At 45.5% G+C, this 24367-nt stretch overlaps 1 protein-coding gene across 1 annotated transcript; it reads left to right on the top strand.

The window, feature by feature from the left end:
* Window positions 1–1650: 1650 nt before the first annotated feature.
* On the top strand, window positions 1651–24324 carry RAD54L (RAD54 like). Its single transcript, XM_036352296.1, has 18 exons — window positions 1651–1743; window positions 1827–1913; window positions 3726–3845; window positions 8222–8282; window positions 8982–9117; window positions 9490–9559; window positions 9686–9974; window positions 10429–10553; window positions 10861–11011; window positions 17054–17180; window positions 18176–18250; window positions 18356–18486; window positions 19040–19150; window positions 19321–19444; window positions 19680–19758; window positions 20076–20255; window positions 23827–23990; window positions 24084–24324. The coding sequence occupies exons 1-18, from the start codon at window positions 1741–1743 to the stop codon at window positions 24292–24294; spliced, it is 2244 nt and encodes a 747-aa protein (XP_036208189.1). The 5' UTR covers window positions 1651–1740; the 3' UTR covers window positions 24295–24324.
* The last annotated feature ends 43 nt before the right edge of the window (window positions 24325–24367 follow it).

The raw sequence follows: 24367 nt of genomic DNA, 5'->3' as shown, positions 1-24367 counted from the left end.
AGGTTTTGCTTCCTGGCCATTGTCTTCAGTTTGGTTCAAATAAACTCATGACAATTCTCTTTTTTTTTCTCCTTTCAGCTCATTTATTATTTTTTAAAAAAATCTTTATTGTTGCAAGTATTAAATATGTCTCCTCTTTCCCTCATTGACCTCTCCCAGCCTCCGCCCCAGGCCTTCACCACTCCATTGTCTGTGTCCATGGGTCATGCATATATGCATACAAGTTCCTTGGTTGATTTCTTCCGACCGTGCTCTTTACAATTCTTACAGGTTTGAGCCCTGGCTGGGTAGCTCAGTTGATTAGCGCTTCTTTCCCAATTTGCCAGCGTCCCTGGTTAGGGCATATACAAGAATCAACCAATGAATGAATGAATGAAGTGGAACAACATCGATGTTTTGTTTCTTTCACACACACACAAAAATCAATCAATCAATAAAAATGTTAGTAAAAAACAAAAAAACAAAATGAGTTTGGTCATTTCTTACCTTGACGGAGTAAGTTTCCAAAAAATTCCAAATCCGGTTTTGCCTAGCAAACGAAGGCAGTTTTCTCCAAAACATCCCCAACTAAAAAGATCACATTCCCTGAGGACTCTCCCTGCCGGAGCAGACGGAATGCCGACCTCCACCCTTGGGGAGGCTACGTCCGACCCCAAACCCCGACCTCCGCTCCAGGCCCTTGGGGAGAAGGAGACCTGCACTGCCTTTTATAATCATCAGGTTTCACCGGGCTGCTGCCAGGCCAGCTCACCCGCCTACGACAGAAACATCGCTGCACTAGAGCTGGAGACCCGCCCACCGGCTAAGAAATCCTGCCCCGCCTGCTCGCCCCGCCCACCTCGCTCCACCGCTCCCGCCACCGTTGGCCCCGCCTGCTCGCCCCGCCCACCTCGCTCTTCCGCTCCCGCCGCCGTTGGCCCCGCCCTCCCGCCTAAACCCCACCCCCAAGCCCGTCCCTTTCGCCTTTTCAGCTGCGGAGCGCAGAGCACCTAGGAGTTCGCAGCACTAGGCCCGCCCCTTCCTTGGGTCGCGAGCGCCGAACGCATCGAACGCAGCCAATGGGTGGTGCGGCAGCCGCACCGCGGGAGGTTCGATTGACCCGGCCTGGCGGGACCGGAGAGCCCTGGCTGCTGTTAACGCGCGCTTTGGGAAGAACCAGATTAAGCCGGCGTGCCGGGAGCACCTTGGTCTCAGCTGTTTTTTTAGCTCCGTCTGGGGTTCCCCTCCCAAGCCTGGGTCTGTTACTTGTCCTGCCTGGATCCCTGCTCGGCCTCCCTCCGTCTGGACCTCGCATCTGCGGTCCCGACCTGGGAAACCCCCTTCTCTGGGCTCGGGCGCCTCGCCTCCCCAGATCCCCGATTTCCACCCCAGCCTCTCTCTCCTGGCCTGGGATTTCCACCCCAGCCTCTCCTGGCCTGTAATTACCCTTCCCCCGCCTTTCCCTCTACCTACCTCCTTCCTTCATGCCCACCTGAGGCCATTGTACCGACTCCACTTTGCCCAGCCGTCCCAGATCTCTGCTTGGTTGGCCTGCTCTCCGGCTTCAGCTAACTGGCCACTCAGGTTTGGGCCCAAACACCGGGCACTGGCTGAATTCCCTCCATCCATCCTCCTTTAATTAGAACGTTCTCGCTAATATAGCAGGCCGCCCTCTACTGGCCCTGGTTCTGCATTTTCAGCTTCTGGGTGCCTTGGTCTTTTGGCTGATGGGTACCTGATACTTATGCTCCTGGCTCTAGGATGGTAAGTGAGGCCTCGGGGAGGCTGGGTCCGATGGGCTCAGGCTGCAGGATTCTTGCGGGGGCTCAGTTTCCATTCTCTTTCAGAGGAGGAGCTTAGCTCCCAGCCAGCTGGCCAAGAGAAAACCGGAGGGCAGACCTTCTGATGATGAAGATTGGCAGCCTGGGGTAGTGGTGAGTACTCTGCCCTCAAGTGGATAGAAAAGGTGGGGATGCAGGAGTGTTTGGGCAGAAAGGAATCCTAGACCTAGTTTCTGGGGTTACATGGAATGAACCTGATGACCTCCAGAGGCCTCTCTCAGTAAACTTTTAATGAGTGGTTACTATGTGTCAGGCATTGAACATAGATAAATAAAATATTTGTTCTCAAGTGCTCACCAGAAGCTAATGTAGACTCAGTTTTCCTGGTAGGAAGGAGTATTCCAAAGCCAAAGAGCACCTTGGGTTGGGCCCTTTGGCTGCCTTGAAAAAAAAAAATGCTCCCCAACAGCAACTAGCAGCCTGTTCTTTTGCTTTTTGTCCCTTTACCCAATGTCACAAAATAGTGGGATGTACTGGGTCCATTTTAGCATCCTGAGCTCACTTGGGCCTAGATTGGAGGGGTGGTTCCCCTCCAGTCTCTGCTAATACTGGAGTATAGTATGTTCAGCTGTGCGCTGGGTCCTGTGCTCTGCTCCCTCTTCCCAGGCTTTCGGGGCTGGCTGTAGGCAGGATCTGTGCAAACCAAAATCAATAGGACAGTGCAGCATTTACTTCAGAGAGAGCAGTTCAAGGGCTTGACCACTGGAACTTGGGAGGAAAAGATGAGCTAAAGAAGGTCTAGAAGGCAATTTTGGGCAGGGGAAGTTTGTGAGTAAAAGCATGGAGAGCAAGCATGTCAAACTGATGTAGAGAGAGGGAAGGGGCCTGGTGTTTGTTCCTGGTGTGCCTTTCGATGATCACTGAAGCTTCAAGTACCTGGGCAAGCGGGTACAAGTGGGTTCTTGCCTGATGGCTCAGTCGGGCTTGCTCTGTAGTTGTACTGCTGGTTTACCGTGGGGCTCCTCTACCTATGATGGCGGCACGTTGGCTGCCCCTTGCCTGGCTCCATCCAAAGCTTTTTCTACCAAGTTTTCTGAGGGACTGTGATGTTGAGCTCTGGAATTTAAGTAATGTTATTTATAACCCCTTCAACCACACCTGCGTTTGTGTTAATGAGATAACTTTTGTAAAGCACCCTCTACTCTCTCCTAGACTCCAAAGTCAGGGTCTCAGACTTGAAGTTGGGCGGCCTTGGTGCAGCTGGGCCATAAATGGTGCTGTCTGCTCTGGTTGCTCCTGAAAATGTTTTTGGTGTTGGGGTCCTCACTGCCATGGTGTGAACTGACTGGAGAGTGGTTTTAGTGACCTGAGAGTTGGGGACAGCTGTACTCTTGTCTCTCCTTTGAGAAAACTCAGGGACGGAAGCAAACAGTTGCCCAATTATTCTTCGGGCTTTTTAGAGTGAAGATTTGGGGTTACATGACTCCATGCTACTGGTGGACTTGCCCTTCACAGGCCCACTTCATTCACCCCTTCCAGGGCCCCATCTCAGAGGAGGCAAGTTCTTTAAACTCATTAAGCTCCAATTTTCACCTGTTAAATAAGGACAATAAATATTTAACATAGGATCACTGTGAAAATGATATATGGGAATAAATGTGATTAGTTTTTAACAGGGTCTGGCACTTAATAAGTGTCTTAATCAAATTTAAAAATAATTTTATTTGCTGATTTTTAGAGAAAGAGAGAGGGAGAGAGAGAAATGTTGATTTGTTGTTTCACTTATTTGTACATTCGTTGGTTGATGCTCTAACCAGGGATCCAACCCAGAACCTTGGTGTATTGGGACCATGCTCTACCTAACCACCTGAACTATCCGGCCAGGGTTTAAAATTACAAAGCATTTTAAATGTTAGTTGCCATTGCGGTATTCTAGACTTCACCTTTCCCTCTACTCTCTCCTAGACTCCTAAGAAACGGAAATCCAGCAGTGAGACCCAGAGCCAGGAGTGTTTCCTGTCTCCTTTTCGGAAAGCTTTGACCCAACTAACGAATCGACCACTCTGTCTGGACAGCAGTCAGCATGTAAGTCAGAACCACAGCCTGCCAATGTATATGCTCCCCTGTTGTTTTGCCTAGGGAGGCTCCTACCCCTGAAGACACTAGAGTAGCCAGCAGACAGACTTGGGTGGGGACTGGAGGAGGCCTGGCCTCTTCTCCTTAGAGATGTGTGCTGATTTGGAGTCCCCTTCTTTTTAAAAAATATATATTTTTTATTAATTTTAGAGAAAGAGAGGAAGGGAGAGGGGAGGAGAGAAACATCGTGGAGTCCTCTTCACCAGATCTCAGGTGGCTCAGATTCCTGAGGACCTGAGGGTACAGGAGAAAGAAGGCCATGGCAGGGTATTGGTTCAGTCTCTGACTCTGCATATGGTTTTAAGAAGTACTTAGAGTCCTACAGCTTTCATGTGTTTCGTCTAGTAAAATCAAACGTAATCATCACTATGGCAGGTTCTGCGCATTATCTTGTGTAACTCTCATTTTTTTAAGAGGAGGAAGCTGAATCTTGGAGGGGTTTACTTGTCCAAAGTTACAGTATAACCTAGTCAAATCTGCCTGGCTCCATCCAAAGCTTTTTCTACCAAGTTTTCTGAGGGACTGTGATGTTGAGCTCTGGAATTTAAGTAATGTTATTTATAACCCCTTCAACCACACCTGCGTTTGTGTTAATGAGATAACTTTTGTAAAGCACCTGATTTTGGGGCTGGTTGCCCGGCGAACCAACCCACCAATGAATGGCCAATGCTTAATCATGCTTATGTAAAGAAACCGCCATAAAAACCCAAAAGGTCAGGGTTTGGAGAGCTTCCTGGTCCCAGAGCAACTGGGTTGGTAAACAGCACTGCATCCATGAGCTGGGAAGTGGAGCACCCCAAAGCCCATAGGTACAGAAGCTCCTGTGCTTGGAACCTTCCACACCTTGCCGTGTTTCTTCATCTGGCTGTTTATTCATATTCTTTAATATCCTCGAGATAAACCGGTAATCTAGTAAGTAAACGTTTTCTGTGTTCTTCGAGCTGCCCTAGTAAATGAATCAAACCCAAGGAGGGGTTGTGGGAACCTCTAACGTATAGTCTGTCAGACAGAACCACCTGCAGTGGTGGTGGGGAAGCAGTCTTGTGAAGTCTTAATCTGATGCTTTCTGTGTGTAGATAGTATCAGAATTGAGTTATATTGTAGGACTCCCAGCCCTGGCAGGAGTGACTCATTTGGTTGTAGTGTCATCCGGTACACCAAAATGTTGCAGTTTTGATTCTAGTCTGGGCACTTAAGTTGTGGGTTTGCTACTTGGTCTGTTGGAGTGTGTATGTGAAGAACCAGTCGATGTTTCTTTCTCACATTGATGGTTCTCTCTCCTCCTCTAAAAGTCAATAAAAATGTGTCCTCAGGTGAGGATTTAAGAATAAATTGTAGCCCAGCCAGAGTGTCTCAGTGGTTGAGCATCAACCTATGAACCAGGAGGTCACGGTTCGATTTCCTGCCAAGGCTCATACCTGGGTTAAGGGCTTGATCCCCAGGAAGAGGCATGCAGGAGGCAGCCCATCAATGATTCTCATCATTGATGTTTCTGTCTCTCTCTCCCTCTCCCTTCCTCTCTGAAATCAATAAAAATATGTATTTTTTTAAAATTGTAGGACACCCAGGTGGTGCCAAAGAATTGCTTGATGTGTGGAAAACACACATGTGGAGTCAGAAGTGAAGCAGTGTAGTATTGAGAGTAGAGGACACATACAGGAATGTGCTTTTCCTTTACAGGGAGGTTTTGAAGGAAAAAAATGGGAATCTGTTTATGGGAATATGTAATGGAGGTTATTTGTGCATGCAGCAAACATTTAGAAACATTTTTATATGATAAATGTGAAAGAATACATATGTGACATCCTATATAATAAAAGCCTAATGTGCTAAGTGTCTGGTCGACTGGTCCGCTGTTCAACCAATCAAAGCGTAATATGCTAATGATATGCTAAGGCCACTCATTCGCTTGTTATGACATGCGCCGACCACCAGGGAACAGACAGTCGACCAGTTGACCAGTCACTATGATGGGCAGTGACCACCAGGAGGCAGATGCTCTGACTGGTAGGTTAGCTTGCTGCTGGGGTCGGGCTGATCAGGACTGAGAAGGGCTGGACACGCCCTGGAGACCTCCCACAGTCCCTCCCCGGCTGGCCAACCTCCTGTGTCTCTCCCCGGCTCTGATTGTGCACCGGTGGGGTCCCTTGGCCTGGCCTGCGCCCTCTTGTAATCCGGGACCCCTCGGGGGGATATTGGAGAGCTAGTTTAGGCCCAATCCCACAGGGCCTAAGCCTGGCTAATGGCTGGTGAGCAATGACCCACACCCGGAGTCACAAATGAATTAATGCTCATAAGCCTGGCTCCCGGTGGCTTCCATGGATGGGCTACATTGGGGAAACATCATTAATCATTGTGACTAATGGAGTTCGGGTTGTGGTTCTGCTGATTGGTCAGTGCTAGGGTAGAGGGTGGTTGTCAGCCCTGGCACCAGTTCGTCTGGTTTCCCTGCATTTTGGAGCCTGGAGCTGAAACACAACTGAGGCTTAGATGTTGTCTCTAGTTTGACTGAAACTGTCTTTGCTGGTCAACAGACCTGAGGCTTTGTTCCTAAGATTTTTTGATTCTGATCAGAATCTCTTTGGCCTGGGGGCTTAATGATTAAGGGAGTGGACATGCAAGGAAGAAGGATACTGGATGAAGCCAGTTTGAATCAGAAGAAAAGAAAGGAGAAAAGTTATATTAAAGAAATGAAGTTTCTACATGGTTACATGTAGTACTCTGGGACTTTCATTCAGGATTCATTCAAGTAACTATATGATAATAAGTGCAGGTGTGGTGGGAGTATGCAATAGGGTCCTAACAGCCTGGAGGTTGGTGAAGACCTGAATCTGAGGGACATACTGTGGTGGCATGGAAGTCAGCCGAGTGAAGAGAGTGGACATGATCTAGATGGAGGGAACAGCCTGTGTGAAAGCAGTGGAGGAGGAGCCTCTGGGGGAGGAAAAATTCTCCTCTACCCTAGGTTCTTCGGGCTGGACTAATAATCAAATTGTCATTGACAGATTAGCAGGAGAAAAATTAAAGCTTCATAACATATAATCATATGAATACCTCCTGAGACCCAGGAAAACTGTAACTCGCCAAAATGGCAGAAGCCATCACCTTAAATACCACCTTAACCAAAAAACAAAAAATGGTGGAGTCAGTCAGGGGAGGTGACCAGGAAAAGTGCAATAAACAAGGGTATGCAGATTTAAGTCCAAGCCTTTTCCATTGATAGTAGAGGCAGGCAGGGTTCAGTGAGGGAGACACTCTTACAAATAAAGATTTCCCTTATAAATGTAGATGTCCTTTTACCCAGGATAACTGCTACTTGGCTTTCAGAGCTTCGTCCAAGAATGCTGTTTGTTAAAAATAACCAGCCTAAAAAAATAATTCATATCCCAAAAGGCACATTTTGGGGTGGCAAAAACTACTTACCTTCTGGCCCCAAAGGCAAAAGTGCCTCAGACCCACAAAAGTCATAGTGCAACCCTGGAGATGAGGACTTTAGCCTTAGACACCAGTAGAATGTCTAGGTTTGGGGGTGGTTGCATATGTGGGTGTGGAGCCTAGGAGAGAGGTACTGATTGGAAATAGACTTGGGGTCATTAGCATATTGATGATATTTAGTGCCATACCTCCAACGGGTATTGAAGTGTCAGGGTGAGTGTGCAGTCAGAAGAGCCTAGAGCCCTATCTGGTTTGGCTCAGTGGATAGAGCACTAGCCTGCAGACCTACAGGTCCCGGGTTCGATTCTAGTCAAGGTCATGTACCTCTGTTGCAGTCTCCTCCCCGTCTTTCCCTCTCTCTTCCACTCTCTCTAAAAATCATGGAAAAATATCTCCGGGTGAGGATTAAAAAAGAAAAAGAAGAGCCTAGATCCGAGCCCCGAGGAACACTTACTTTTAAGGGGGATTAGGCAGAGGAAAAAGAAAACCCCTTAGGGGACTGAGCATGAGCCCCAGAGAAGGGAATAGTAGGAGAGTGGTGGCATAGAAGTCAACGACAGAATATTTGAGGAGTAGTGGCCAGCTTTGTCTAGTAAGATAAGGATAGTAACACATTTGTTACCAGTGAGAGGAAGGAGACCTTGGTTCTTGTTTTCTTGAGGGGAAGATTTTAATCAAGAGACAAAGAAAGCAAGAAAAGAAGCTGTTGTACAAATCTAATATGGAGCACAATGTTCTAGGTGATTCTTAATGAGCTGTAATAAAAATACAATGCTCTTACTGTATTACGGTGCTTACATCGGCATTTTAGGCTGCATTTGTAGAAATAGTATCCCATAACATCTCTAAAGAGTCCTGAATCCCTGTTTTCTCTCTCTGTTTCTTTTTAGGAAGCATTTATTCGAAGCATTTTGTCAAAGCCTTTCAAAATCCCCATTCCAAATTATCAAGGTAAAAATGGAAACTTTTCTATTTTTAACTCTGTCATGCGTCACTGTGCCTGGATAGATTAAAACCTCAGCTTTTGAACATATAAACTTACCTTGGAATTGAAGATGCCAGTCCAGTGGTGACTGTGTATGGGGTGGCTCCACTGAGGTCTGCATGAAAAAAAGCTGTTTGATAGTGTCAGCAAGGCCGCCCTTCATCTTCTTGGTGGGGATGTGCAGTGCTTAGGAAGCTCCTGGTGGGCCAGGGTGACTGATGGGTCCAGGTTTCATTTAGTCCAAGTGAGTTCAATGGTATCTTTATGAGGTTGACTCGGTTGGAGGCTTAGGTTCTACAAAGTTTTCCTTGTCCTATATAGAGCATAGCATTGTGCACTGGGGCTGGGAGAGAGGAGGCCAGCTCTAAGTCTTGAAAGGCCCTTTCAGGGTTTTAGACCTTTCCAGGATTGACTTGAGTTGAGATGAACAAGACCTGGCCCTTCTGAGGTTTGTAGTTGAATGGCAAACTAAAATAATAGAGACTCTGATCTGAGGCAGACTGGGATACGGTCAGGTAGCAGTGCCCAAACTGTATTTGGAGAGGTTCTGGGAGAGAGAGGGTCATATGGAGGCTTTGGAAAGGTTGGTGAAGGATAGGAATTTGAGCTGGGCCTGCTGGAGCTCCTCAACATAGAGGCTTAGTTAACAGATTGTTGGTTCCTAGGTCCACTGGGCTCTCGGGCATTGGGCCTCAAAAGGGCTGGGGTCCGCCGGGCCCTCCATGACCCCCTGGAAGAAGGTGCCTTGGTTCTGTATGAACCTCCCCCGCTGAGCGCCCATGACCAGCTGAAGCTTGACAAGTATGTGTGTTGGTATTTCTTGAGCAGTTCTGATCCCTGGGGACGGGCATATGTTTTCAGAGTGCTGTCATGACGGCTGTGCCATCCAGAGAGTGGGGGGGAAGGAGAGTGCCTAGGCAAGAGCATGTGGACATGACCAAGGTGGGGATTCCTCACTCAGGAGCAGGCGGGGTTGAGGTGATAACATAGAGAGCCCATCCCTCTTACCTAAATTTCCCCGGGGCAGGAATTTACTATGGTTTGATTACCAGGCCAAGAAGGTCCTTTTTTAGGCAGCTGCCTCTGTGGCTTCTGGGTCAGCAGGACACAACTTCTTAGGGCATGCCCTTGCCTATGTCTGAGCTCCATGTTTTCTTTGCTGTATTTTCTCAGGGAAAAACTCCCTGTCCATGTGGTTGTTGATCCTATTCTCAGTAAGGTCTTGCGGCCTCATCAGAGAGAGGTAAGTGGGGTGGGGGGTGGGGGTAAGCGGGGGAATGAGTTATGGGCTAGGCTGAGCTTGAGGCTGCCATCTTTAGGACAGCAGCAGTGTGGATGCCAAAGTGGGCTGAGTGCTCTTCTTCCCCAGGGCGTGCAGTTCCTGTGGGATTGTGTCACCAGTCGGCGCATCCCCGGCAGCCATGGCTGCATTATGGCTGATGAGATGGGCCTGGGCAAGACACTGCAGTGTATCACGTTGATGTGGACGCTTTTGCGCCAGAGTCCAGAGTGCAAGCCAGAAATTGACAAGGCAGTGGTGGTGTCGCCCTCCAGCCTGGTGAAGAACTGGTACAATGAAGTTGGGAAATGGCTTGGAGGGAGGATTCAACCTCTGGCCATCGATGGAGGCTCTAAGGACGAGATAGATCAAAAGCTGGGTATGGAGTCTTCACACAAACTACTCTTCTACACAAACTACTCTTTTCTTTTTTATATGTTTTTCTTGATATTTAGAGAGAGAGGAAGGGAGAGGGATAGAGATATAGAAACATTGATGAGAGAAACCTCATTGATCGGTTGCTTCCTGCATGTCCCCTACTGGGGATCAAGCCTGCAACCCGGGTATGTGCCCTGTCCAGGACTTGAACCAGTGATCTCTTGGTTCCTGGGTTGGCTCTTAACCACTGAGCCACACCAGCTGGGCATTATATTCCTTTCTTATGTGAATGCTTACTGATGGCCAGGGTTGAGGGCAATGAGGGGTGGCAGAGAAGAGAATTCTATGGAAAATAGTTGAAATAGTTATTTCCAGGCTGAATGAAACAGCTATCAAACTTTTTTTTTTTTAAAAGATATTCTAAGATTTGTTCCTTGACACCTTTTCTGTTGTAGAAGGATTCATGAACCAGCGTGGAGCCAGAGTGCCTTCTCCCATCCTCATCATTTCCTATGAGACATTCCGCCTTCATGTTGGAGTCCTCCAGAAAGGGAGTGTTGGACTGGTCATATGTGACGAGGTACTTGACTCTCAGCAGTCTGGGTGGTAGGAGAAAGTCTGTCAGAGTCTCCTCACTGAGAACTCCCTCCAAGGTCTGTGTCAGTCCCTGGGGAATGCTGAGTATAGAGCATGCTGCTTTGGAGGAGGCAAATGAGAGGAGAGCCCATGATATCAATCTGTCAAAAGAGGGAGTAAGCACTTTTTGGAACTCCGAGGAGGGTGAGGTGCTGTGAACTGATGGCCAGAGATGGGATTCTCTACACAAGACTTTGCTCCTATTAGGGATGCCATATTGTGCCCAGGCCTAAGTGAGAATTTCCTTTTAGGGACACAGACTCAAGAACTCTGAAAATCAGACTTACCAGGCCCTGGACAGCTTGAACACCAGCCGGCGGGTGCTCATCTCCGGGACTCCCATCCAGAATGATCTCCTTGAGTATTTCAGCTTGGTACATTTTGTTAATTCAGGCATACTGGGTAAGAATCCAGCCTTGTTTGCTACACTGGAGAGGAGTCTTACCTGTAACTCTAGCTGAGGAGAGAAAAGAGAATGCTAGTACTTGTAGGAGGACTTCTCTTGTCAGGGAGACCTTGGCTCTGCCAAGCATCTCGGCAAGGTCCTTTCTGGCCATAATAATAATAATTATTATTATTATTTTATTTTTTAGAAGGAGTGGAGGGTAGGGAGGAGAGAGAGAAACATGGATGTGAGAAAGACACATCCATTGGTTGCTTCCTGCATGCTCAGACCGGGTCGGGGAAGAGGCTGCAACTAAGGTACGTGCCCTTGACTGGGTATCGAACTCAGGACCCTTTAATCCGCAGGCCGATGCTCTATTCACTGACCTAAACTGGCTAGAGCAAGATTTCATTGTGGGGTTTTTTGTGTGTGTGTTTTTTAAAAATATATTTTTATTGATTTCAGAGAGGAAGGGAGAGAGGGGACAGAGGGATAGAAACATCAATGATGAGAGAGAATCATTGATCGGCTGCCTCCCGCACGCCCCTTACTGGGGATCGAGCCCACAACTCAGGCATGTGCCCTTGACCAGAATCGAACCCAGGACCCTTCAGTCCGCAGACCGATGCTCTATTCACTGAGCCAAACCAGCCAGGGCAGATTTCATTGTTTTTGTTTATTTTTTGTTTGAGAGAAACGTGGATCAGCTGCCCCCCATGTGCACCTTGACCAGAGATCAAACTTGCAATCTAGGTATATGCCTTGACTGGGAATCGAACCTGTGACCTTTTGGTGTACAAGATGATGCTCCAACCAACTGAGCCACCAGCCAGGGCAAGATTTCATTCTTTTTTATGGCTGAGTAATAGTCCATAGTATATATGTATCAACACTTTTTAAAAAATATATATATTTTTTTATTTTTTACAGAGAAGAAGGATAAAGGATAGAGAGTTAGAAACATCAATCAGCTGCCTCCTGCACACCCCCTACTGGGTATATGCCTGCAACTAAGGTACATGCCCTTGACCAGAATCAAACCTGGGACCCTTCAGTCTGCAGGCTGACGTTCTATCCACTGAGCCAAACCGGTTAGGGCTGTTATCAACACTTTTTTATCTACTCGTCTACTGATGGGCACTTAGGGCACTTCCATATCTTATCTATTGTAAATAATGCTGCAGTGAACATAGGGGTGCATATATCTTTTCAAATTAGATTTGGGTTTCTTTGGATATATACCCAGAAATGGAATTGCTGGATCATAAGGCAGTCTTATTTTTACTATTTTGAGGAACCTCCAACCATACTTGTAGTAGCTGCAACATATGCATTCCCAAAAATGTTGCATAAGGGTTCCTTTTTCTTCACATCCTTGCCAACAATTGCTGATTTTTTTATGATAGCCATTGTGACAGGTTTGAGGTGATAGCTCATCGTGGTTTTGTTTTGTTTTGATTTTTAATCCTCACTGGAGGATCATTTTTTAAAAATATATATTTTATTGATTTTTTACAGAGAGGAAGGGAGAGGGATAGAGAGTTAGAAACATTGATGAGAGAGTAACATCGATTCAGCTGCCTCCTTCACACTCCCTACTGGGGATGTGCCCGCAACCAAGGTGCATGCCCTTGACCGGAATCGAACCTGGGACCCTTCAGTCCACAGGCCGATGCTCTATCCACTGAGCCAAACTGGTTAGGGCAGGATCTTTTTTTTTTTTTTTTTTTTTTTTAATATATTCTATTGATTTTTTACAGAGTGGAAGGGAGAGGGATAGAGAGCCAGAAACATCTATGAGAGAGAAACATCGATCAGCTGCCTCCTGCACACCCCCCACTGGGGATGTGCCAGCAACCAAGGTACATGCCCTTGACCGGAATTGAACCCGGGACCCTTCAGTCCGTAGGCCGACACTCTATCCACTGAGCCAAACTGGTCAGGGCAGGGCAGGATCTTTTTAAAAATCAATTTTAGAGGAAGGGAGAGAGAGAAACATCGATTGGTTCCCTCCTGTATGTGCCCCAACAGGGGATTGAACCCACAACCTTTTGGTGTATGGAACTATGCTTCAACCAGCTTAGCCGCCTGGCCAGGTCTCTCACTGTGGTTTTAATTTGCATTTCTTTGAATACTTAGTGACATTGAGCATCTTTTCATAAGTCTATTGGCCATGTATGTCCTCTTTGGAGAAGTATCCATTCAGATCCTTTACCCATTTTTAGTTGGATTGTTGGTTTGTTCTTTATAAATTTTGGATATTAACCCCTTATCTAATATATCATTGGCAGATATCTTCTCCCATTCAGTAGGTCATCTTTTCGTTTTGTTGATGGTTTCCTTTGCTGTGCAAAAGAACTTTTTAATTTGATATAGTCCTATTTATTATTTCTTCAGTTTTCCTTGCCTGAGGAGATATATCAGAAAAATATTGCTAAGAGAAATGTCAGACTTTACTGCCTATATTTTCTTCTAAGAGTTCTATGTTGTTGAGTCTTATATTTAAGTCTTTAATCCATTTTTAGTTTATTCTTGTATATGGTGTAAAAAGATGGTCTAGTTTCATTTTTTTATGTATCTGTCCAATTTTCCCAAAACCATTTATTGAATGTACTGTTTTTATCCCATTGTATAGTCTTGCCTCCTTTGTCATATATTAGTTAACCGTATAGGTGTGGGTTTATTTCTGGGCACTTTGTTCCTTTCCATTGATCTGTGTGTCTGTTTTTTATTCTAGTTACTAGTACCATGCTGTTTTGATTATTATAATCTTGTGATCCCTCCAACTTTGTTCTTTTTTTATTGCTGTGGCTATTTAGGGTCTTTTGTGGTTATATAAATTTTTGGATTATTTGTTCTAGTTCTATAAAAACACCATTGGAATTTTGATAGGGATTTTGTTGAAACTATAGATTGCTTTGGGTATCCATGTGTATGGTGTATGCTTCCATTAAATTTATTCCTAGGTATTTTATGTTTTTTGTGCAATTGTAAATGGGATTTTTTTTTAGTTTTTCTTTCTGTTAGTTCATTATTGATGTATAAAAATGCAACCAATTTCTGAATATTTATTTTGTATCCTGCTATTTTACTGAATGCATTTATCAGTTCCAATAGTTTTTTTGGTGGGATCTTTAGGGTTCTTTCTATAGTATCATGTTATCTGCAAATAATGACAGTTTTACTTCTTCCTTTCCAATTTGGATGCCTTTTATTTCTTTTTGTCTGGTTGCTGTGGCTAGGATTTCCCCACTCTGGCTATTTTTCTCTGGCAGAGGTGGCAGGCTCTTTGCAGAGCATGGGGTCACTATGAACTGTGGATGGAAATAATATCTCCAGATATTTTTGTTACCTCACGAGAGCTTTGACCTCAGAGCAGACAGTCTTGGGCAGCTTCTTTCTTTTTTAAAAAACCATTTTTTAGTGTACAATTAAGTGTCATTAAGTATATACACATTGTTGTGCAACCATCACTACCATCTAACTCCAGAACTTTTTTTATCTTGCAAAACTGAAACTCTACCCATTAAACAATAGCTCGCTATTTTTCACTCTCCCCTGCCCCAGTAACCACCATTTGGGAAGTTCTTGCACTTAGATATCTGTGGAACAGGTTTTTAGTGTCACCCCAACTTGACAGTGCTTAGGAAAATCACTTAAGGTGAGAACCAGCTGAGCAGCAAGATTTTCACAAAGAACATATTTGATTGACCACCACCAGATCAGTTACTATCACTCTCTCAGCAGCCCTCCCATCTCAGAGGCACCTTCCCACCCCCTTCTAATCACTACTTTTTTCTTCCCAGAAATATTCTTGAACTTTATATATATAAATGGAATCATACAGTATATATTCCTTTGCATCTGGTTTCTTCTGTTCATTATATTTATGAGAAATCATCCATGTTGTTGCCTGTAGTTGTAGTTTTTCATTTTTGTATACTATTCCCTTTAGTGGATATACCATGTTTTATTTCTCTTACTATTGATAGACAATTTTTATTTCCAGTTTTTTATTCTTTTAATAATGATGCTATGGACATTCTTGCACATGTTTTTACCTCAGCATGATATGCATTTCTCTGTCCTAAGTGTGGAATTGCTGGGTCATATGTTATGCATGTGTTCAGCTCTATAATCACTTTAAGTGATTGTACCAGCAGAGTATGAGAATTCCAGTGTCTACTCTATATCATGGGTCAGCAATTTTTTTTCTTAAAGGGCTAGAGAGTGTTTTAGGCTCACAGGCAAACTCTGTCACAGTTACTCAGTTCTGCCATTGTAGAGTGAAAGCAGCCATAATGGGCATTGCTATAGTCTAATAAAACTTCATTTACAGAAACAGGTGGCTGGCCCATGGCTGGAGTTTGTTAACCATGGCTCTCTATCACCAATATTTATCTTTAAAATTTTCAAAAAAGCCCTAACCAATTTGGCTCAGTGGATAGAGCGTCGGCCTGCGGACTGAAGAGTCCCAGGTTCGATTCCAGTCAAGGGCATGTACCTTGGTTGCCGGCACATCTCCAGTGGCAGCTGATCGATATTTCTAACTCTCTATCCCTCTCCCTTCCTCTCTGTAAAAAAAATCAATAAAATATATTAAAAAAAAATTTTTTTTTCTTTCAAAAAATGTTAGTCGCCCTGGCAGGTGTTTATCAGTGGTTAGAGCTTTGGCCTGTGCACTGAAGGGTCGAGGGTTCAATTTCCAGTCAAGGGCACATACCTGGGTTGTGGCTTCCATCCCCGCCCCCAGTCGGGTGCATGCGGGATGCGACCAGTCGACGTGTCTCTCTCACATTGATGTTTTTCTGTCTCTGTTTCTCTCTCTCCCTCCTCCCCCCCCTCTCCCTTCCTGAAGAGCCATTGAAAAATATCCTCGGGTGAGGATTAACAAATTAAATAAATAAGTAAATAATTTTAGTCATTTTGTTGGTGTTTAGTAATATCTCATTCCATCTGCCTAATGTTGAATAAAGTTAGATATCTTTTAATATAATCATTGGCTATTTGGAGGTATTGATTTTTTTTTTTTTTAATTTCTGGGCAAAAGAAAGTCATATACCCATTAAGCAGTTACTTTCTATTTCCCCTTTACCCCTGACCCTGACAACCACTAATCTGCTTTCTGTCTGTAAGGATTTACCTATTCTGGATATTTCATATCAGTGGAATCCTATAATATCTGAATTTTTGTCTTTGGCTTATTTTACTTAGTGTAATGTTTTCAAGGTTTGTCCATACTGTGGCATGAACTTCATTGTACTGATACATGCACCTTTATCTCTTACAAACAGTATATAGGTGGGTGCTCTAAAAAAAATCCAGGCCGAGACCGGTTTGGCTCGGTGGATGGAGCGTCGGCCTGCGGACTGGGAGGTCCCGGGTTCGATTCCGGTCAAGGGCATGTACCTGGGTTGCGGCACATTCCCAGTGGGAGATGTGCAGGAGGCAGCTGATCGATGTTTCTCTCCCATCGATGTTTCTAGCTCTCTATCTCTCTCCCTTTCTCTCTGTGGAAAATCAATAAAATATATTTAAAAAAAAAAAAAAATCCAGTCTGATAATTGGATTGTCTTTTTTAAAAATATGTGTTTTTATTGATTTTTTTTAGAGAGAGGAAGGAAGAAATAGAAACATCCATGAGAGAGAAACATCAATGGGCTGCCTCTTGCACACTCCATACTGGGGATGGAGCCCGCAACCCAGGCATGTGCCCTGACCCAGAATCTAACCAGTTACCTCTGGGTGCATGGGTCAACATCAACCACTGAGCCACACTGGCCAGGCTGGAATGTCTTTTTATTGGATTATTTTGTCCATTTATAGTTAATGTGATTAGTTACATGTTTTATTTTAATCTACTATCTCACTATTTGGCCTTTTAAGTCTTCTGTGTTTTGGTAGCTCTCCGATTCATTCAAACAAATTGGCTGTAATTTGTTTAGCTTTGTTGGTCTTGGCAGGAAGGTTGGTCTGTAACAAAGAAGTCTGCCATTACTAACAGTGGGAAATAATTCTTTTTCTACATTCTTTAATTTCCCCTTCTCTTCTGCGTCTAGGAACTGCCCATGAGTTCAAGAAGCATTTTGAGTTGCCAATTTTGAAGGGTAGAGATGCAGCTGCCAGTGAGGCAGAGAGGCAGCTAGGAGAGGAGCGACTGCGGGAGCTCACCAGCATTGTGAATAGGTAATAGCAGGGTGGGACTAGAAGGCAGCACTTCATTTGGGTTCCCCCAACTGAGGTCATCAGAGTTGCCCCCTAAGCCATCCAAGGCCAGTCTTTTGGGACCTTGACCTATGAAGGCCGGGATTCTAGGAAGGGTGTGGGATCTGTGTTCTGACTATAACTACTGAATAAAATAGGGGGTCTGGCCTCAGTCCTGTGGTCTGGTTTTGGTCTGCTTAGCAACCTGCTGAGGAAGCTCTTTTCTGACGCTGTTGGATTTCCTGAGCAAAATATCCCTCAGAACACTGTTAGTATTTCAGAAGCTTCTTAACATTTGATCTCAAACCTAAAGAACCATGCTTACCTTCCCAGGCCTCATAGGTAGGGATAGATCTGATGGATGGGTGTGGCTTCCAGACTGAGATGGCTTTTTCTATGGGGCCCACATAGCACAGGAGGGCAGGTACATTCTGGACTCCTGTTATAGATATATACACTTGATGATTTACATCCTGAAGAGTCCTGTTCTTCCCAATTGCCACCTCTCCCTCCCAATTTTAGATGGCAGGAAGGAGACAGTGTGTTAGGACCTGCTGCTTAGGTGCCTGATCCCTGTTCTTCCTGGTCTGCTAGGAGGTGTGGGCTTAATTTCATTGAGCCTTGGGTCATTTGACAAGAGCAATGGGCAAATGCAGAAACTTCCCTAAGGACTTAGTGGTTTGCAGCTTGCTTTCCCTATCAGAGCACTAGACACAATGGGAGACCTTGGCCTCTTCTTGAAGACCAGCTAACCTTTTGAAGGGGAAGAGAAAGAGTTGTCAGTTAAAGCTAGACTGTAAGGGTCTCCGTTCCCATGACTGCGACCCCGGTATAGATAGCTTTGCCCTAGGACTGATGGGTCTCTGACATTTAATAGTACAAAAGAGTCATTTTTGGTCCTTTAGGTGGTAATTTTTATTCCAGCAGTTTTTTTAGTGGTTTTACCAGCACCTACCTTTTTATCTTGTTCTCTCTAGGTGTCTGATACGGAGGACATCTGATATCCTGTCTAAGTATCTGCCTGTGAAGATTGAGCAGGTGGTTTGTTGTAGGTACTGAACTCAACTTAGGGGTGTAAAAGCCCAGTTTTCAAGTTGTCCTCAGAGGGCCCAAGTATGGTTCAGCCTTTCTCACTGACCCAGCTGCCTTTTTTTCAGGTTGACACCGCTTCAGACTGAATTATACCAGAGGTTTCTGAGACAGGCCAAGCCAGCAGAGGAGTTGCGTGAGGGCAAGATGAGTGTATCTTCCCTGTCTTCCATCACCTCACTAAAGAAGCTTTGTAATCGTGAGTGGGGTCCATGCTCCTCAGAGATCTTCTGTGAGAGTGAGCAAGGAGGGTAGGCTCCCGCAGGCGATCCAGCCACCTTCACTAATCCTTGTCCTCAGAGTCCTCATAGAGGCCATATGTGATTCCTCCCTCCCGAGGGCATGAGCCCTACATTGTTTACTTTGTAAACCAGACCCTTTGCTTTGAAAACTTCAGCTTATCCTCTGCCCAGCCTATGCTTGATGCTTGGGGTATAGAGGACTGTGTGTGTGTGTTCATGCACACAGAATGTCAGACAGGAATAAAAATAACAAATGTACTGTCTCTGGTATAGCTTCCTTTTTGTTGGGAGAACACTGGTGAGCCAGGTTATCCATTCATTCTCCCAGATGGCACTGACTACACGCTGGCATTTGGGACCAAGCAAATCCAGTGCTGAAGAAGGTCATTTGGATAGGCTTCTTTCTAGAGGAGGTTCTTTCTAATGAGAACTGAAGTGGAAATTTCTGAAAGCAATGTAGCTGGCCTTTTTTTTTTTAAATTTTATTTTTAATTTTTATTTTTTTACCAGACCCAGCTCTCATCTATGACAAGTGTGTGGAAGAAGAGGATGGCTTTGAAGGTGCCTTGGACATATTCCCCCCTGGTTATAGCTCCAAGGTTCTAGAGCCCCAGCTGTCAGGTGAGCCCTTTCCTACCATTTGCTGCTGTTGTTGTTTTGGCATCTCTGGGATGAAGGGTGGGAGATTGTCTCTATATTCTAAACCTATCTTTTCTCAAGGCAGGATATCAAGAGTAAGAATTTTGGGCCATTGGGATGACACACTGGGGACTAATAGTTCATCTCCCCAGGTAAAATGCTGGTCCTTGATTACATCCTGGCGGTGACCCGAAGCCGCAGCAGTGATAAAGTAGTGCTGGTGTCCAATTACACCCAGACACTGGACCTCTTTGAGAAGCTCTGCCGGGCCCGAAGGTAGGGAAGAGCCTAACTGGCTGCCAAAGTGCCTCCCCAAGCAGAATAGCCCCTGGTCTTATAGGTGTTCCCACAGGACAGAATCCTGGCTCCTGGCTCTTGCCCCTCCTTCTGTGAGTGTGGGGCCTCAGGCTGTGCATGAAACAGCCTCAAGTATGGTTAGTGTAGTCCCTTCGTAATTCTGGGTCCAAGAAACTCTTCTTTCTTGGGTTTTGATCTTTGGATTTCCCTCTAGGTATTTGTATGTCCGCTTGGATGGCACCATGTCCATTAAGAAGCGAGCCAAGGTTGTAGAGCGCTTCAATAGTCCATCGGTAAATGCACAACCCTTGCCCCCACACCACCAATGTAGTAACATCAGGATCAGGGTTGATAGAGAAGCTATAAGGGGGCTGCGCTCTAGTGTCTTCCTGGATTTTTTTTCTGGTGGGTGTGGTAGGGTTAGACTGGTTAGTGATGGCTGGGCTGGGCACTGACTCTGTGGGCTGGGAAGTTGGATGGTATGCAAACTGGTGATCCTCACAATTGGTCTGAGCCTAAGAATATCGATGTGTGAGAGAACAGTTGACTGGGCTGAGGAGGATTCTAGTTCAGGCTGCGAAAGGTTCTTTTCTGCTTCTTCTCTTTCCAGAGTCCTGACTTTGTCTTCATGCTGAGCAGCAAAGCGGGGGGCTGTGGCCTCAATCTCATTGGGGCTAACCGCCTGGTCATGTTTGACCCTGACTGGAACCCGGCTAATGATGAACAAGCTATGGCTCGGGTCTGGCGTGACGGTCAAAAGAAGACCTGCTATATCTATCGCCTGCTGTCTGTAAGGATGGAATAAGACCTTTAGGACCATCTTGGGTTATTTTTTAGTGCCACTCTTTGGGCTCTCTGCTTCTAGCAGTGGCCTTAGCCAGGAGCCTTTTATTCTTCTGTTCTCTCCACCCCATTCCTTCAAACCCTTCTTTACAATGCTCTCTGGATACCTGTGTTCAGTAGTTAACAAACTCCCCTGTGGCCCCATCCTTTTCACAGGACACCTACTTTCCTTCATACCTGATTTCTACTCTCCGATGTGGCCTTGTAGTCTTCTTATACTCCATGTCCCATGGTATTAAAAAGAGGTATTGGCATTCTCCAAGTTCTCAGTGATCACTCAGACCATCCATCCCATAGTTCTTTTGAAGCTCAAGTTGTCTAGTTTGATTTCTCTTTTCCTTACAATAGTCATCTACCTCCTGCTATTTTCATAATTTGTTAATGATTTTTAGACACCAGCTCAATCTTTTTTTTTTTTTTTTTTCAAATACATCCCACCGATGTTTTACAGAGAGGAAGGGAGATAGAGAGCTAGAAACATCGATGAGAGAGAAACATCGACCAGCTGCCTCCCGCACATCCCCCACTGGGGATGTGCCCGCAACCAAGGCACATGCCCTTGACCGGAATCGAACCCGGGACCCCCCAGTCCGCAGGCCGACGCTCCATCCACTGAGCCAAACAGGCCTTGGCTCAATCTTTATTTGTTTCCCAATCAGGCTATCATCCTGGTGGACTTCAAGGACCATGCAGTTATCCAGCATTCTGGCCTTCATGTTTCCTTGACCTCCCCCAATTTTACTCACTCTAAAGGCTACACTGTGGAACTTAAACAATACTGAAACTTTACATAGTACCCAAAACTTTAGTTAACAGCTATCACTTCCTGACCTTCCAGCTTTCTTATACCTCCTACATCTGCTTCAACCTAATGTCCCTAGTACCCTGACCCCAGTCCTCAAATCTAGCTTTACTTCCTTTTCTGTTCGGCCTGATCCTTATTGTGTATCCTTTTAGGAACTCCTTCCCTAATACCTATTTCACTTGGTACAGCTGTTCTCAGCTTTTACACCAGGTAAATTTGCACTTACAGATGGGCACTGCCACTAATCACATTCACTATTTTGGCTGGGCCATATCTCATTTTCTTTCAACAACCACTTTAAGCCTTCACTACTGCCCTCAAGTTTACTTCTTAACCCTGTCTCTCATTCTTCTGCAGAGACCCTGTCCTACTTCACAGAAAAAAATGTAGGCCATGAGGCTTGAATTCTTCCCCCTGCCTTTTGCACTCTTCCATAAATCTTTTTTTTTTTTTTAATTTCTTTATTGATTTCAGAGAGGGAGAGGGGGGAGAGAGAAACATCAATGATGAGAGAGAATCATTGATTGGCTGCCTCCTGCACACCCCCTACTGGGGATCGAGCCCACAACCCAGGCATGTGCCCTTGGCCAGAATCGAACCTGAGACCCTTCAGTCCACAGGCTGACGCTCCATCCACTGAACCAAGCCAGCCAGGGCTAGCCCAGATCTCTTACCTGAGTTCTAGCCCCATGTATCCATCACCTACTGTACATTTCCACCTGAATATTTTTTGTTTGTTTGTTTGTTTTTGTTAATCCTCACCTAAGGATATTTTTCCATTATTTTTTAGGGAGAGGGAAAGAGAGAGGGAAAGACAGAGAGAAACATTGATGTGAGAGAAACACATCGATTGGTTGCCTCCTGCATGAGCCCTGACCAGGGCCTGGGCTGGGGAGGAGCCTGCAACCAAGGTATGTGCCCTTGACTGGAATCATACCTGGTACTCTTTGGTCCGCAGGCCATGCTCTATCCACTGAGTCAAATGGACTAGGGCTCCACCTGAATATCTTACAAGACTTCATATACATTATGATGAAACATGCTCCCCTTCTGAATTTTGTCATTTAATGGTTCCATTGGCCACTCAACCCAAATCTGGGCATTATCCTACTAGACTATTCTGTCTCCTAACAATCAGATTCCAATTACCATTGATTTTAAACTCCTGAAATTTTTTTAATTTAACTTTCCTCTCCATCCCATGCTAAAGTCACAGTAATCTCTACTTGGATATTGCAAGCAGCTTCCTGATTCTTTACCTTTGGTCTTATCCTAACCCATTCTTTACATACTTCTTTCAGAATGAGCTTTCAAAAAATTCTGATTTTGCTTTTTAGGACAAGGTCAAGCTCTTCAGCCTGGCATCCAAGCTTCTCCAGTACAGACTCTGCTGACTTTCTCAGTCCCAGCTTTTACTATACTTCCACTGTCATCTGGATAGGCTGAACGCCTCAGTCCTCCCACAGGCCAGGCTTATTCCTTTGTTCCTATGCAAGGAATGCCTTCCCTTCTCTCTGCCCTTCTAAATGATCTAGTCTCTTTTTTTTTAAGATTCAGCTTGAGGATCATCCTTACTTTCATGCTTTTCAACACAGTTCCATTTTGCCCATCCCTCTTGTGGGCTACTAGGTATTCTGTACAGAAATCTATTGTACCAAGTAGCTTATATGTCTGTCCCACTAGTCTGAGTTCAAGAATAAGGATATTTGATTCTTCTTTGTATCCTAGTGTTAGCACAGGGTCTGGCATATAATACCCAAATGATAGTTATTGGGTGAGACTAGGGCTTGGTGTGCAAGTCTGGAGAAGTTGCTACAGACAAACCTCAGCTAACCCTAAAGGAATTTAGCCAGGCCCTGAAACCCTCCATTAGTACAGAAAACATCCTGGATGGGCAGACCTGCACAAGTCATATTCCCAAGAGATAGGCTAGGCCAGTGGTCGGCAAACCGTGGCTCGTGAGCCACATGCGGCTCTTTGGCCTCTTGAGTGTGGCTCTTCCACAAAATACCATCTGCGGGCGTGCACGTACAGTGCGATTGAAACTTGGTGGCCCATGCACAGAAGTCGGTTTTCGGCCTGGGCGAGTTTTTTTTTTAAATATATTTTATTGATTTTTACAGAGAGGAAGGGAGAGGGATAGAGAGTTAGAAACATCAATGAGAGAGAAACATCGATCAGCTGCTTCCTGCACACCCCCTACTGGGGATGTGCCCGCAACGAAGGTACATGCCCTTGACCAGAATCGAACCTGGGACCCTTGAGTCGTGCAGGCCAACGCTCTATCCGCTGAGCCAAACTGGTCAGGGCTGGGCGAGTGTATTTTGAAGAAGTGGCGTTAGAAGAAGTGGGGTACATTCACTGAGGTTGACCCCTCAGATTGAGGACGTTTTTAGCAAAGGCCAGTTTAGGAATACCCTAATTAAGTTAATAACAATGTACCTACCTATATAGTTTAAGTTTAAAAAATTTGGCTCTCAAAAGAAATTTCAATCGTTGTACTGTTGATATTTGCCTCTGTTGACTAATGAGTTTGCCGACCACTGGGCTACACAATGGGATTAGCTAAGCAGAGGTATTGCTGCAAGGATCTTACTTTTCATTTATCTTTCTTTCTCTTGGATGGCTATAGTTTCATTCCCTGTTTTTTCCTTCTCCTTATGTATGGAGATGACTCAGCCCTGCCTCCCTGCCTCCCCCAATCTTCCCCCAGGCAGGAACCATCGAGGAGAAGATCTTTCAGCGTCAGAGCCACAAGAAGGCACTGAGTAGTTGTGTGGTGGATGAAGAGCAGGATGTGGAACGACACTTCTCTCTGGGCGAGCTGAAGGAGCTGTTTACCCTGGATGAGGCTAGCCTCAGTGACACACACGATAGGTGGGTGGAGTGCCCTTGGAGCCATTATCTGAATTTTCCTTATAGCTTGGAGATGGGGTGTACAGTGACCACAGCTTTGTCCTCTGCCCCCAGGTTGCGCTGCCGCCGCTGTGTCAACAACCACCAAATCAGGCCACCCCCTGATGGTTCTGACTGCACCTCAGACCTGGCTCAATGGAACCATAGCACTGATAAGCGGGGGCTCAGGGATGAGGTACTCCAGGCTGCCTGGGATGCTGCCTCCACTGCTATCACCTTCGTCTTCCACCAGCGTTCCCATGAAGAGCAGCGGGGCCTCTGCTGATAACTAGTCTTGGTGCAGCTGTTAAGAGGGAGGAGACAGGAAGAGGGGCTCCTTGCTCCATAGGCCCCTGCTG

The sequence above is a fragment of the Myotis myotis genome, unplaced genomic scaffold (genome assembly GCF_014108235.1).
Source record: "Myotis myotis isolate mMyoMyo1 unplaced genomic scaffold, mMyoMyo1.p scaffold_m19_p_2, whole genome shotgun sequence".
Taxonomy (NCBI): Eukaryota; Metazoa; Chordata; class Mammalia; order Chiroptera; family Vespertilionidae; genus Myotis; species Myotis myotis.
This window is presented reverse-complemented; position numbering and strand designations above follow the sequence as displayed.

Coding starts and splice junctions, on each gene's coding strand:
- RAD54L (XM_036352296.1), top strand. Junction 1,914..3,725: donor ATTGGCAGCCTGGGGTAGTG/GTGAGTACTCTG, acceptor ACTCTCTCCTAG/ACTCCTAAGAAACGGAAATC. Junction 23,991..24,083: donor CTCAGTGACACACACGATAG/GTGGGTGGAGTG, acceptor CTCTGCCCCCAG/GTTGCGCTGCCGCCGCTGTG.